At 32.8% G+C, this 16862-nt stretch overlaps 1 protein-coding gene across 9 annotated transcripts in view; it reads right to left on the bottom strand.

Annotated features, from left to right (window-relative positions):
• Positions 1–16862, bottom strand: part of LOC143243175 (ras GTPase-activating protein raskol-like) — a 199953-nt gene that overhangs the window by 19349 nt on the left and 163742 nt on the right. For 5 of the 9 annotated variants that reach the window (XM_076486974.1, XM_076486976.1, XM_076486978.1 and 2 more), the window contains 5 exons: positions 5814–5911; positions 5284–5505; positions 4723–4824; positions 1932–2030; positions 1467–1552 (listed from right to left, as the gene is read on the bottom strand). In XM_076486974.1, the coding sequence (XP_076343089.1) occupies positions 1467–1552; positions 1932–2030; positions 4723–4824; positions 5284–5505; positions 5814–5911 (607 nt within the window). The remainder of the gene's footprint in view (positions 1–1466; positions 1553–1931; positions 2031–4722; positions 4825–5283; positions 5506–5813; positions 5912–16862) is intronic. The other 4 variants (XM_076486991.1, XM_076486997.1, XM_076486990.1 and 1 more) reach the window with 1 other exon arrangement.

Genomic DNA, 16862 nt, shown 5'->3' with positions numbered 1-16862 from the left:
GACACAAATAAGTAAAGAGATCACATTACAAAAGCTAAATTAGTGGAATCACTAACAATTTTTGTAATTAGTACATAACTGTAGATATCATAGAGTATAAAACTGGAAGAAGGAAGGTCATGCTAATGATCTTTTAATTATGCTATTGATCTGTTTTACTTTTGAATTACCACATGAATACTTGAAAATTCAAAGTTTGATTCAATGATGTTGTCTCCTGACAACTAATTAATTCTGATATACTGACATCATTTGTAAATGTTCAGTATAACATATAAAAAATATGAAACCTTTCTTGTCAAGTGTAGTATTTATAAAACATAAAATACTTCAAAAGTTAAAACAAATTACAAATGTGAATTCTGTTGCAAACAAGTGAGTTTAAAAGAGACCATGAAATTATTTTCTCTTATCAATATATGAAAAAATGTACAAGCTTTTGAACAGTGGCCCTTTCAGTTGTTGACAGCAGTAACTGTGTGTCATTTTATTTTGATGATTTATTTCATAGTGCTTACTTTAACTTCAGTTGAATGTGTGTGTGACATATTCATTCATAACAGGACTACTTGGGTATGCTAATTAATGTGTGTTTTTCCTATAGCAAAGCCACATCAGGCTATCTGCTGTGTCCATTGAAGAAAATCAAACCCAATTTTAGCATTGTATATCTGAAGACTTACTGCTGTCCCAGCAGAAAACATGCTAGTTACTAAATAAACAGAATAATAACCAAGATAACGTGTAATATATTTGGTCTATGCCACATTTGAATAATATATTATATTTATAATGATCAATATAGTTGTGTCCTCTGTGTTGTAGTTATTCATAAAATATTATACTTCATCCCTTCTGTACCAAAAAGAATACTACATTTACCTTATTGATAAATTAAGGTAATTTATCAATAAAGTAATCACAATAAATTAAATGTTTTCATTCTAGAGTTGTAGTGCTACAAGATTTTACTTAAATTTATTAAACAGTAAAATTCATTTATTGTTTAAATTTGTGATATACTAATGTTTTTTTAAAAATAGAAAGCAAAAATTAGTTCATATTTGCCCCAAGTTTTTTCACCTTTGGATTCCAAAACATGTTTACAGCATTTTATTAGTATGATGATATATATACACTTAAGCAAAACTATGTATTTTAGCCTAATTACTTTGCAGATTTGACAATATTACTGTACCAGAAACAATATAAGCAAATACTGAAAAAAAAACTGTAGATAAACATTTCAAAGGTTCTAGAAGTTATGTAAATAAAACATGCAAAATGAATAAAAGATATCTTCAAAATATGTCAATACTATCTGGAGCTTAAGACATTTCTTAAATCACCTAAGTTTATATGTGCCACTTTTTTTACCATTGAAAACATCATTAATAATAAGATAATAGAAAATAATTACATTAGGATAAAGAGAGACCTATTTTAGATTAAAATGTTTTTCTCACCTAGCAAAATATTTTTATCTCGTCTTTTTTTCTTATCAGCTTCTCTGTACAAGGTAACTGTAATAGTTTCTATCTGTGGCAAATTTCTGAAAAGTAAAAAAAAAATCCTTTTTTTGACACATTACCTACATATTTTGTATGAGTATACAGGCAAAAGGTTCAATAGAAAAGACTTAGAAGCATTTGACTAAATTTTCACTAATATGACTGTTTAGGTTTTTAAAAAAAACAAAAAACACACACATCCATACAAAATTATTTATAAGTCAAAGTAAAATACGCAATAAATTTTAGACCTAATATTATAAAAGTTTAACATCTAAAATAAACAGAAATAAAAGTGAATTAGGATGGGAACTGGCTTCTGTATGAAACACTATATTTCAAAATGTTACCTCTGCAAATATAAAAATATTAATTCAAGCCTATTAGAAATTTAAATATAATATAATTCTCTTCACTTACTTGAACTCAAAATGTTCTCCCCAGAAACAGATATCAGCTTTCTGTCTAGAAGTTGTCCTTGCATACAAAGTTTTGTCTAAATATAGCTCGCAGAAGTACCTAGCCAATAAAACAAAAGTACTGAACTATGAAAATAATTTGATAAAATCTGCAGAATAATAAATTTATAAAATATTTTATTATGCCGAGATTCAGAATAAATGAATATAGGTTACAATTCAAAACAATGTTCTGCTTAAACATAATTCACAGAAGTTCCTGTCCAATAAAATATGAGAAGTGAAAATGAAACTCTTACAATAAAACTTGAAGAATGATAAATTACAAAAGGTTTTGTTGTTATCAAATTCAGAATAACCAAATATTCATTAAATTTGCATACAAAAGTTTTGGTTGGCCATAACTATGAATAAAATTGAGGTTTAAAATTATGAGATACATCAAAAATGGTACTTTATTTTCACACACTTTTAGAAAGAACTAATTTGTCATGAAAAATAAAACTTCATCAACATGAAATTCTGATGAGTAACTTGATGTGATATTTTGTTTCCTTCAGTGTTCTCTAATTCCTGAAGAATATTTCTTTCTACTCCCAACCTGACGTTTAACACTTTATTTTTTAAACCTTTTCTTAGATCCACATTATATAATTACATATGGTTAATTTAAAATTTGCATTGTTGGTATATTCATTTTGAATATTATAATCTTGAAATACAGATTTATAGTGAAAAACACATTTCTGGGAATATTCATAAAAGTGTTTATTTTTACCTGAAAAATTCAATTTTTGTATATTCTGTGGTAAATAAAATTCCAAGAAAGTTGGGTAATGTTAAATTATATGAACTTTAAACATAATTATGTTTCTTTGATAGAACTATGAATTTTCAAAGTAAAACAATCAAGTAATGGTCTCTCTGATGGAAATACATGAGCAAAATCTGCATTTAAGTGCTATCTTAAAGTGATTAGCCTTAAAACATTTAATCTTTTCTTTAAATACTTAGAGAACTGTTGAGTCTAATAACAGATTGATATATGGAGTATAATTATGATATGTTCTTAGATGAAGTTATGCGGAGTCTAATTATAGTTTGATATGTTCTCAGTCAAAGTTACGTGGAGTCTAATTACGGTTCGACATGTTCTCAGTGTAAGTTACGTGGAGTCTAATTACAGTTCAACATGTTCTCAGTGGAAATTACGTGGAGTCTAATTACAGTTCGACATGTTCTCAGTGGAAGTTGCGTGGAGTCTGATTACGGTTTGACATGTTTTTAGTTGAAGTTATGTGGAGTCTAATTATGGTTTGACATGTTCTCAGTAGAAGTTGCGTGGAGTCTAATTACGGTTTGACATGTCCTTAGTTGAAGTTATGTGGAGTCTAATTATGGTTTGACATGTCCTTAGTTGAAGTTATGTGGAGTCTAATTACGGTTTGACATGTCCTTAGTTGAAGTTATGTGGAGTCTAATTACGGTTTGACATGTCCTTAGTTGAAGTTATGTGGAGTCTGATTACGGTTTGACATGTCCTTAGTTGAAGTTATGTGGAGTCTAATTACGGTTTGACATGTTCTTAGTTGAAGTTATGTGGAGTCTAATTACGGTTTGACATGTTCTTAGTTGAAGTTATGTGGAGTCTAATTACGGTTTGACATGTTCTTAGTTGAAGTTATGTGGAGTCTAATTACGGTTTGACATGTTCTCAGTGGAAGTTGCGTGGAGTCTAATTACGGTTTGACATGTTCTTAGTTGAAGTTATGTGGAGTCTAATTACGGTTTGACATGTTCTTAGTTGAAGTTATGTGGAGTCTAATTACGGTTTGACATGTTCTTAGTTGAAGTTATGTGGAGTCTAATTACGGTTTGACATGTTCTTAGTTGAAGTTATGTGGAGTCTAATTACGGTTTGACATGTCCTTAGTTGAAGTTATATGGAGTCTAATTACGGTTTGACATGTCCTTAGTTGAAGTTACATGGAGTCTAATTACGGTTTGACATGTTCTTAGTTGAAGTTGAGTGGAGTCTAATTATGGTTTGATATATTCTTAACTGGAGATCTCTAGAGTCTAATTATAATTTGCTATTTTTTTAAGGTATAAAAACACTTATATTTTTATTGCTTGAACAATATATCAGCAACATAAGCATTATTATTATTAGAGCCCCTATCTGTTTTCTGAATAAATAATTAACCAACAGTTTACACTGATCCATTAAAAACTTATTATGTACCTATTGACAACAACAATTACTTTTGCTCTTGTATAGTGCCCTTGAATTCCATATGCAGCTATGGAGACAGTCTGTATTATTAGCATACAAGCATAAATACAGGAAAAATGGTCTTGGGTTTTATGATGATGGGAAACCCACTTGAAATAAATATATATCTCAGGATGGCTGGTATGCATATTAACACTTTTACTAATAAAGCAGAGAACACCGTTTAGATATTCTTAGGTCTTGGATTTGTTGTGTAGGTGCAGACATAGAGAAGCTTATCAAATTTTGTACATTAACTGTTTACAGCTACAGACACACAGAAATTATGTCAGATTTTGCACATTTTATCCACTGTGTAGGTACACACATAGAAGTAATTTCCTATCCTGAAGTATGGTAGTTGCTCTGGTAGGAGAAAGAAAACAGATCTGTCTCAATTTGTTTATTATGTTTCAATTAATAACTTTTGTATTGAATTTTCTGCATCACATACAAGTTTCTATGTCAGGTTGATATTAAAATAGTTATTATTAATGACTAAGTATTATTGCCATACCTTTTCTTTGAAGAGATTCCTTTTGCTTCCAGTATCCATACTTTTAAGGAGTTTTCTGTTCGCATAATGTTGTCTTGGTGAGGATGAATTGACTGTCGTAAACTGCAAGAGATAAAACATGCTTTCTAGCTTTCCAATAAAAAATATAAAACATTTAATTTTTTATATATCTACAGTGTAATTCATCTTGACAGCTTTTTATGCAAAACAGAAAAACAATATTTTCATACAGTCCTGAATATGGATTACTACATCTCTCACAAGCTATAAAATTTTTTAATAACTTCACATCTTAAGTGACTCCAACATTTACCATACAGAATGATCAAGTAACCACGTTATATACCTTAAAATACTGTTTTTTGGGTACAAAAACTACTAAAATAATGAACTTACTGAAATACTTTGTAAGCAATTTCATTAATACACCATAGAAAATTGATTAAAAAGGAAAAGAGGTAAAACTATTATAATTTGTAAAATTACTTTGCTATACTCTGGTAAATTATACACAAATTTTAATATTTAGATTATGACTCTAAATGTGATAACTTTCATCACCTGGTAACCCATTTATCTCTCTCCTCTGCAGTGCGACATGAATAGTATGTGGTCCCACTACTAGAAGTCAGCTGGAAGCAATAATTTTGACCCAGAAGACTACCATGCAGTGACATCACCTGCACATCACCTTGAGATATATCCAGCCTTTGCAAAACACTTGGACTAGTCTGTAACAAAGATTCATGGGAACGAGAAGTACGCAGCCTGGAAAGTGGTACACTGTAAGTACACAAAACACTTTATATTCTACAAGGATAATCACATACAAAACGAATTTATTTTGTACGAATTTCAACATAAAAGTACTTTTACTGTGATATAAATGTACTAATATACAATTTAATTATTTGAGCTGTTTTAATAAAAATTGTCTTTATTTTCACAGTTTTATCATTGAAACTTTTTAAATGCTTAAAAATATGTGAGATAATGCAGGATTAGGAACATTTGTATCTATATTTATGTTCAAATTTTAAATGAATGTACATCCGAAAAAAAGAAACACTAAAAAGGATGTTCAAACAAACCTGTCGCCATCTATTGTGCATCGTTTCCTTTCAAGTTTGGTAACACTTTTGGTTCTTTTTAATGGGTTGTTTTTGAAAGATCTTTTAGAGAAGAAATTCTGTGGATGAAATATATATAAAAAACACAAACTGAAAATTATTCACCTCAAAATTGCCTTTCAATCTACTATATAACATGAAATTATTTGGTACTCTAAATACAGCTTTATTGCATAGTTTTCAAATATTGTCATACTTTACAATACCAAAAAACATCTTTACTCAAATATTGTCATACTTTACAATACCAAAAAACATCTTTACTCAAATATTGTCATACTTTACAATACCAAAAACATCTTTACTTTCCTGCAAAAAGTGTTAATTACAGACCTCCTCGTTCATTTTAATAAATTTTCAGCAGTTATAATGTATCGTAGAGCAGAATCGATAAAATAGATCCTTAAACAATAATTAATGTTTCAAGCCAATTTAGAGATTTAAGTTACGGCAAAGCCGAAAAGTCGTTTCTGACAAACTAAGAGTTTGATAATCTTAAAATTGGAAAAAAAAGAACCTCTTCAAATTAACAGTAATGCTGTTAGAAGCTGGGACGATCCTAGAAAACATTCATGAAAACAAAGAACGACTTTATAAACTTTGTTTTGAGAATCCACAATTATCCAAAATAGTATTCCTAAGTATATTCTTAGAATATTGGCCCAAAGGTGTAAATAATGTAGTATATACATAAAGTTGTGATGCTTTTAACTTATTGAATAAAACTAAGAATAAGTTATAAAATTTAATTTAAACATAAATCCTTATGTATTGGTAAAACTTTCATTTGTGGTTCTTACTAAATAAGTTACCAATAAAGATAAAAAAACAAGAGAAAACACAGTACTCTCACACACAAAACACAAGAACAAACATTGAAATGTAGTTTTAAGAAAATTATTATATATGCGGTGAAATAAACAACTTCAAAACTATTAATTACATTAATTGTTAATAGCAATTAAAATCATCACTACAAAACTAGCTCCCCAGTGGCTCAGCGGTATGTCTGCGGACTTGCAACGTTAAAAACAGGATTTCGATACCCGTGGTGGGCAGAGCACAGGTAACCTATTGTGTAGCTTTGTGCTTAATTCAAAACAACAACTACAAAACTATAAAGAACTTAATATAAAATAAGCATTAAGAATATTCTACTAAATAATTCACACTCAGTCCTAAATGTCACCTCAAAGTCATTGTAGATAATGCCTGTAGTAACAGCTTCTATCTAACAGACAAAATACAAACATAGGTGTTAAACCAACCAGTAAACATGGAAAATCAATTAAAGGTATGAAGTTGAGTGTTTACACCAACAACGATTCTACTTCCTACTACCTTTTATTGTCTACGGCCAGTTTTTGGAGTTATAACCACAGGCATTATCCACTATTACTTTAAAATTAAGGTGATAGCTAGGACTAGCAACAGATTCTTTATTAAAACTATATAAAAGTTGAACTCTGAACTATTACACAAGTTCAACTCCTAAACTTGCAGATTTTGGAAACTCGTTATTCCACTTCTGACTTCTGAGGATCTGTACATGGCATTGTTAACATTCATGTTTATGAAACAGAATGCATTCTACAGCTCAGAGGCAGTTTACCAATTAAATCAGATCAAATGAACGAATACAGAAGCAAGAAGGACCAAGGTTGCCAGTACTACAATTCCGTTACGGAAGTCAAATACAATCCGCATACATGCCTGTTCAAAGCCAACTAAGTGCGCGCTCGTGTTACGCTAACTTGACTTTCAGCTTTGTGAACGAACACAAAACTCTTATGAATGCGCAAATAGTTTCATATCTGGGGCGTGAGATCTATTACTTGAACACCACAATCGTAATTAGTTTAAAATCTAAAGTCACATAAATATGGAAATACAGATAAAACTAAATACTGTTACAAAGTCGTTCTTTCGTATGCGGGTTTTTTTTCTGATGAAATTATTTCAGCGTCCAAGTCCACCGAAGATTAACTTATTTCTTCCACTTAAGTTTTACTAAGTTTAAACAATATGGTGATTTGTAAGCCACGTTAACAGTATTAAAGCAAGTAAAAATAAACTTATTTGTAAATTTAACAGCTGATCGATTAAGTTACCAAAAACAAAACAATTATTTTTTCCGTTAGCTGGAATAAAAAAAAACAACTTTGTGATTGACTCACTTTCCCTGCTAGAAATAATTCTGTTTTCTCGATGCTTTATTATACCTCGCATTTTTAAAGCACTAGAACTTACAAAAAAAACACCTCGAATCAAAATTATTAACCTTTCAATTTAACGTCATCTGAATTACAACATAAAAATACGGCTTATAACAATAAAAATATGACAAATAGAATAAAAGTCATGGTTTGTTTGTTTTCAATTTCGCGCAAAGCTACACAAAGGCCATCTGCGCTAGCCGTCCCTAATTTAGCAGTGGAGGGAAAGCAGCTAGTCATCACCACTCACCGCGAACACTTGGGCCACCCTTTTACCAACGAATAGTGGGATTGACTGTACATTATAACGCCCTCACGGCTAAAAGAGCGAGCATGTTTGGTGCAACGGAGATTCGAACCCGTGACTCTTAGATTACGAATCGATCGCCTTAATCCACCTGGCCATACCGGGCCAAAAATCATGGTATAATATACGTTTCTACTAGGGCCTTAGTAGTTGATGAATGACTCATACTCTCAACAACCCAGTCGAATATGCGGCCTAGGCTTAAAATATCTGTCAAATCGAAATACCAGTTCCGTAAGATTTGTAGCTAACGATCACTGGGAACTATTTTCCATAGATACGTACGGTTCGTCTGAATTTCTTCAGCTGTCAATCAGCAGTTTTTTTCTAGTTGTGTATATATTCTCTGAATTCCAAGATGGTTAATTGATTGTTATTATATATTTATAATCTATAAATCTTCAATCATGTTTTGTAAATGCGTCCATAATTGTTTTTGAATTACATCACAAAGAAATACTTGAGCTTAGTTTTAAAAAAATCTCCACCTGCTTCCTCAGTAAACAGATGCCTATACAACAAAACGTCACATGACCTCATGTTTCTATATCTCGTCTTACCCCTAATAGATAGAAACCCGATAGAAAGTTAACCGACTTTCGGCGTTCGATTCTTTACGGTGGAAAGAGCAACAGCTGATCCTGTAGTTTTGTGCTAACACAGAAACCTACGTCACGGTAATTTGTCCACGAGATTTATTTTTTTTTACAGAATCTACACTGAACAATTTGTCATTATAAACACAGCACAAGGTTTTCCAGCGTGCAATAATTCCACTGTAAAAATCGACACACTGTCTCAACAATATAAAAAACGTAATAGAAATTCTATACCACTGTTTATCCCTCATAATCATTTATGATATATACATAATGGTTACTAGACGTTTCGCACTAAAATGCCCTAAAAATTATATTATTGTTAAAGAGCCTTTAAACTACAATGCGTTGTGCTCAGCGATGGTATCAAAACCCGCATTTTAACCTGCAGAGTTACAGCTGAACCACAAAGCGTGGAATAACAAGTACATGTGCAATCGGAAAGTAGGCATAATTAATTTGAGTACATCGTGTAAATGCACAGAAGTTAATTTGCATCTCTAATGTATATTTGAGCTGAATGTTTATAATAATTTGTTAAAAAATAAACACTTAAAAAGCGCCAAATGAAAATTATAAGATCACTTCCCAATATTTTACTACGAAAAAGTTTTTTTAAAAAACTTGGACTTTGTTTTAACACAAATCATTAAGCGGTTGATCCAACGTATCTAAGAGAAATATTTTCATTTTTAACTTCATAGCCGATATAAGAAGTAAACTCTAAAACCTGGACTAAGATTCCATAAGTAATTATAATAATTAATTACAGAATAATTAAACACATTTTCTTCCTTATATTAAAAAAAACGACTGTTGGTAAACAGTATAAGAAAACAAAAATAAAGCCATTGATAACGGATAGAGGGGGAAAAAGCATTTTTTTTTAGAAGTCGTTACTGAGTTATCTAGAGGCCGGTTTAACTTTCTATGGGCCTGGTACCATTGTTAGTCCGCACTGAGTGTTACCATATCAAATACCTGGTGTTTTGTGTTTAGAAGTATTAGCATCTCGAAAAGTAATCGTGACCCAACACAATAGTTTCAATTTTGTGAACAACTAATCCTTAAAGTATACGAGATAAAAAGTTAAAACTTTCGGTTTTCAAATTATTAACTTAATTCAATACAACACTTGCATAACACTTAACTAGTGTGGAATCATTTCAGAAACATTCTGGAAAAAGCAAAGCTATATCATTATTTGGGGGGGTATAAGTTTTTCATTCATTTACGAAGAAACTTTAATAATCTTGTATACGATCACGTTATAACCAGCAACGTCTAGAGAGGGGGGGGTATCCCTCTTGGCACAGCACAGCAAATGAAGCCCCAGTCCAAGATGTTTGATAAAAGATTCACTCATGAACTCCTTACCACCCTGCTAAGCCACGCGTTTGTTTCAGTACAAAAATAAAGAGAACTATAGCCTCGGATGCACGTGCGTGCCTTCTCAAGAAACCTCCCTGTTCGAGAGTAAACGAGCGGAAAAGACTCGGGTCAAGGTGACTGAACCGTTAAATACATTTACCCAGTTTACACTAAATTCAGTTATTGTCGCGTGTTGCAATTTCATCTCATACAAGACTGGCGTTACAGTCATCTAGAGTACACAAGGACACACTATGATGTAAGCCTAATAGGTAATGAGGTCAATGTTCTAATTAATCTTCAAAGGTTTGCTGCAAGCGTGGTTTTTATTTTTCATTCTAAGTTAGAATATGGTTCATATTTTGTGTTCTATGTGTGAGATACTTTAAAAAACTCTTGTTGTGATGGATCTCCAAAAATGGAACATTTTGCTATTTACATCACTGGTTTCTTTAACTTATTTTGTCCCTGTAATATTGGAGTCTGTTTGTTTGGATTTAAGCACAAATCTACACGATGGGCTATCTGTGCTCTGTAGCACTGCGAGTCTGCAGACATACCGCTGCGCCACTGGAGGGCATATCGAAATCTCCATAATCTATCTCTAGGTAGTACAGAGTTTAAATAACATTATTAAAGATTGTCACTTTGCAATACATAATTACAGAAACAGTTACATTTCAAGAATTTCGAACGTCAATTAAATTTTAAAAAGCTACATAGATACATTAGGTATTTTAGCAACAGATTCATTCGACGGAATAGAAGTCTAGTGAATAACAAAACAACAGAAGCAACAATGTTTGTTTGTTTGTTTGCTTTAAATTTCGCGCAAAGCTACTCGAGGGCTATCTGAGCTAACCGTCCCTAATTTAGCAGTGTAAGACTAGAGGGAAGGCAGCTAGTTATCACCACCCACCACCAACTTTTGGGCTACTCTTTTACCAACGAATAGTGGGATTAACCGTAACATTATAACGCCACCACAGCTGAAGGGGCGAGCATCTTTGGTGCGACAGGGACTCGAGCCCTCGACCATCGAATTACAAGTCGAGTGCCTTAAGTCCCTGGCCATGCCGGACCGAGTCTCAAAGGACAACCAAATAAACAATGGACAGGATAATTTAACAATATTATACAACTACTCAGAACAGACTTAATTGTAGAGAAATTGTGTTACTAAAGATAAGAGTTCATTTATAACAGATAAACTTTCTTTAGCTAAAAGTTCAATACTAGATGATCCAGATGAGATATCATTGAAATTCGTAAAGAGGATGGTGTGGTGATGGTTTCTACTGTGTGTGTAAATTGTGGAGTCTGATGGATTTAACAGCCTAACGCTTCTGTTTGATACTTCCAAATGTTTGCAAGTATAATTGGTGTCCAGTTTTGACATCTTGATTACGAATTTCATTTCAAGTACCTGATGACTTATACATGTTCCATTTTCAGCAAGCTGTACTGAACTGGTTATCTTGAAGAGGATCAAGAATTAAACGAATACGTGTCAAATTTTCGTTGTTGTTGCAGCCGTTGTTCATTATTACTTCATTTTGTTTTGAACCTACTACAAACATCCAACTGTTTCTTATCCAAACAATGAATTTACACAACATGATTTTTCATTTCAACAATGGTGTACAGACTATACTAATTCACATTCTGTGTAAATTTATTTGCGCTTTTTTTGATGTTGTTCGAACTCCTTTCATAGTTTTTTGGAGCCAGAAGGCCCAAGGTTGGAAAGCAAACTTAGTGTCTCTCGAGTGTTCTTATCTACATGGCATAGCCAATCTTATCAAGGGGGAGCTAATGGGCATACTCGGAAGTTTACTCAGGCATGATGCGGGTGTAGGAGTGTGCTTTTAGAGTCGCTAAACCTTAGTCTGGAAACGAATTTTATGGTCCTGACCCCCTCAGTATTGCAGAGACAGCGATTTTAAAATTGTGTTATTTCCTCACGCACGCACACACAGTCATGAGTTAGCGAGTCAAAAGTGGACAATTGCTAGGTTTCATTGGCTATTGTCTTAACGGGGCTTTTTTTCATGTAGCTCTTGTCGGTTCTGTGGATCATGAGGGGGCTTTAACTCTACATTCTCTAGAAAGAAGGAGATAATTCAAAAGTCTAGCCTGGACGTTCCAGACACAGAAATTAAAACGGAAGTGATACAGCAGAACGAATCCGTTTTTTTTATTATAAAAATAAATATTCGCACAATCCAAATATATGAGGAGGGCTAAAGAAAACCCCAGTGAGAGGAAAATGTAAAAGTAAGTCACTAGTTCCAAGCCATTGTACACCATGTACCCCAACTATTCAGACCTCTGAGCCAACGGCGCATCTCTGACGCATAAAATGTTCTGAGAGAAAAAAAAAAAGAAGACAAGAACACTTAGTGTACCTTATATTAAGAAAAGACAAATCAAATTAAATAATTTAGAGATAAACAGATACTACGATAATTTTGAGTGTTGGCTAGTGGATTACGTTAGTAACACTTTGAAACTATCCTTCATATTTTGGGAAATGAGATTTATTTTCTTTTTACTGTTTTTCACAGGGTAGCCTCAGTGGGTACACGTAGCACAGCTTGAGAAAAATTTTTGTGAGGTAACAGAAGAAACCTTTCTTTATAATTAAGCCGTATTCGTTAAGCCTTGTATTAAGCCGAATACAAGGTGTTCGGAAAGTCACTGTGCAGTTTTGTAATCATATGTTATTATATTTCAGATTTTGATCCCAATATGGTTTTAACAACTGAAGAACGTGTATGGCTCGTCGAACGCGTATTCCGAGAAGTGGTAGATACACAGATGTGGTGCAACAGCGATTTGCTGAAAAATTCCCAGATACACCTGTTCCACATCGCAATAAATACATAAGTGCACAGTGACTTTCCGAACACCCTGTTTTATTATTCTCAAATATGTATGGTATTTACATACGGTCTAGCATAGTATATAGCAATAAATAATGCTCTATTTATGGATATTTAGTTTTGATCTTCCAGCTTTTGTAGCTAAGGTTATATCATCATATATCACTTTAAATGTGTATCAGTTGTTTTTTGTTTTTCAGCATATATCACTGTAATGTAGCCACGTGTAACTTATGTTGGTTCAGTATTTTTTCTTACCTAACTAATTCACGTATAAATCTTGTTCCTAGTCTCGAGTACACTACTCTTTCCATACTAAATGCTTGTAAAAAATATATGGTTGGACGGTACATGTTTTAGTGTGAAGTTTATAAATAAAACAAGAGAAATGGTGAATAAATAATCGAATTTCTTTCGCAGTTTAACCCTTAATAACCTTAAATCAATCAGATTCGTTTTTCTTCTTGAGGAGAAATAACACATCGAGTGGAAACAAAAATAAAACAAAGCTATTTTTCTTAAATGGACTCACCAAAGAAACCAAAACAGTACGTAAAGATCCCCAGATAAATCATAAGCGATGCTGATTGGATAGAATGAAATTTATCAATGACGTAATATGTTCTTCGCCACAGTAAACTAAGGAGATTAATCAATATCATGTTACTCAGCCATTAGTTTTTGTGTTTTATCGGAGTAAATATACAAGGAAATAAAAATTGTCACATAGAATGGTTGGGTTAGTCCTGACTCTGGTTTATCACGTACAGAACGTTTTCCCAAATATCAATAAACAAAGATACTTTTAAATAATTACGTAATAATGTTGGAGAACTTCATTATACTACTCTTTCTCCTGAATTCAATTAACGTAATTAACTTGTTTCTTTAAAATTATTTGGTGAACATTTCGTCAGAAAATCTCATTAGAATTTGATAAACAAGAGTTCTGCAAAAATCAAAACTGATTTAAGGTTTCTAATTTGATTACACTGATATCTAATGGTTCGTTTGTTTAAATTTAAGCACAATAGGCTATCTATGCTCTACCCATCACGGGTATCGAAACCCGGTTTTCAGCGAAATAAGTCCGTATATACACAGTTGTGCCACTGGAGGGCGACATCTAATGGATGTCATTGTCGCATACAATTTAATAACACTCCACTCCTCACTCACGCCCTCCTGTGTCTATTTTTATACATCAAACTATTATAAATCCTTACAGAACACTCAGATGGGGACAGAATACAAGCACACATTGTACTGAATCACTGAATGCTGCTACTATCTAAATGATATTTGTGACAAATAGAATGAACTTATCTAACTCAGATTACACGTTTAAAATGAGAGTTTCTGATTTTGTATCTCGAGACGGCTGGTATGTGTATTAAAAAATTATTAGAATAAAACAAAGAACAACCTTTCAACTTTCTTAGGTCATCTTCAAATGGGCTTCTGGTCATCACGAGTTCCTGATTTTATTCTATTCCTTTACTTGGAACAAAATGTCTACCAAACGTAGCCGGGCATGGCTAGTGCCCAGAGTGTAAATTCGTGGTTTAATATCTATTGTCGCAATATCGCTCTCCGCAATCTGGGGTCCACGTACGAGACCTAGTATACACTACAAGAGCGACAGTGAAATCCTACTATTTGGTCAGACGAGAGAAACCGAAGAGTTAGTAATGGGTGATTTTGACTAGCTGCCTTCCTTTTAGTTTAATCAGTTCTAAATTGGGGATAGCTATGTAAGGTAGTATTTTAAAAAGTAGCTTTGGTCTGGTTTGAATTTCGCGCAAAGCTACCCGAGGGCTATCTGCGCTAGCAATCCATAATTTAGCAGTGTAAGACTAGAGGGAATGCAGCTAGTCATCATCATCCACTGCCAACCCTTGGACTACTCTTTTACCAACGAATAATGGGACTGACTGTAACATTATAACGCCCCATGGCTGAAAGGGCGAGCATGTTTGCCGCGACGGGGATTCGAACCAGCGACCTGGCGATTTCGAGTCGAACGCCATAACCCACCTGGCCATGTCGGGCCTAAGTAGCTTTGCGCGAAATATTTGAAAAAATAAAACAACCATGGGAAGGTTTAACAAGTCAGATCGAGTGGTAACAAGAACGACTCACTTTAAACGAACACACACTAACATGGAAAAACAGAGGAGGTACGTACACAACTAATCTTTCTGTTCACCAAAGTAACAACTGGCGTAAAGGCCTAATGTATTCTATGATTCGCTGCGAACCTATGCTACACGCCTTATCCAAGACTCATCACTACAACTTGGGTTACTAAGCCAAAGTAATATACAATACAATCTCTTATGACACTGAGGTATGTTTAATATTTATGTTTTTTAAATTCTTTTTAACGCGTCATATAGAAACCTAAGTTAATCTAGGCGTGTGAATGTTATTGTGCCATTTCGCCTAATTGTTATAATATTGTGATTAAACTACATAACAAGTTGATTTCAACCACAGAAAATTCATTACATGCTCTTGTTACGCATATCTTTTAACTGTGTTGTTTACAACTTAGCTAACTTTAGCACTTGTATTGTAACACATAACAAGTTAGTTATGCGTTTTATTTTCATTTCTAACATTATTTAATGTGTTTTCTACAGTTTAAACGTAGTCCCCCCGAAATTTCGGAAAATAATAAATTCTTACTTGACTTTAAAACCATGCGTCACTCTTCGATTCGCGAGCCCTCGTGAATTATTCTAAACATTTACTAACAGATTTTATTTAATATTGTTGTGTCTCTCTAATAATAGTAAAAATGTTAATACGAAACTGAAATGAATAAAACTGCTTCTAAAAATTAGGGTTTAATTAGTTGAGGTCGATGGATATATATATATTTAATCATACTAGTTTAACTTACTGAAGAAACAATTCTATGAAACTGAGGTTTAACGGAATGTGTGACCTGTCTTCTGGCAGGGTTAAATGTAACATCTTTAGTATAAGACCTTTTCTGAATAATGATTCATTTATCTGTAAAACACGTGTTTAGAATATAAACTATAAATCACTTGTCTTGCACAATAATCATCTGAAAGGAGAAATTCGGTTGCATTCTTCGACTTTCAAACAGTTGTTAAGTGTGAACAGGATTTGTAACAAGACTTTACAAAGACTTCTTGACTTTTTCTTTCCAGGAAGGGCTAGGGTGCTAAATCAAATGGAAAGCATGACCACCATCAGGAAATGGTAAATTAAAATCATTACCACCACCAGAGGTTGTACTTTTTCACACACTAATTTTTTAAATGCAAGAACAAGTAATTGTTAGCCATAATAATTAATTAACTAACGTCACGTGTTTTGAAGAATTAAAAACTGTCGCCCCCTCTACAGATTTACAGTCGACATCTGCTATTTTTTTCTTTTAAATAATGGGTTTAGGGTTTGTTTCAATAAAAACCAAACTAACTAATAAACAAATAAATAACTTTTCAACCATCTAATCTACCACATAGTCAATCACAAAAGAAAATATTTAAAACCTATGTAGCCTTACGATTAGATATTTCCCTACAAGCTTTTCGCCTCTATATAATAGAATATTAGATAATTTGAGCACAATATAAGCAATTGCATTATTA

The sequence above is a fragment of the Tachypleus tridentatus genome, chromosome 2 (assembly GCF_004210375.1).
Source record: "Tachypleus tridentatus isolate NWPU-2018 chromosome 2, ASM421037v1, whole genome shotgun sequence".
Lineage (NCBI taxonomy): Eukaryota > Metazoa > Arthropoda > Merostomata > Xiphosura > Limulidae > Tachypleus > Tachypleus tridentatus.
Note: the sequence above shows the minus strand (reverse complement) of the source record. Positions and strands in the feature narration are given on the sequence as shown.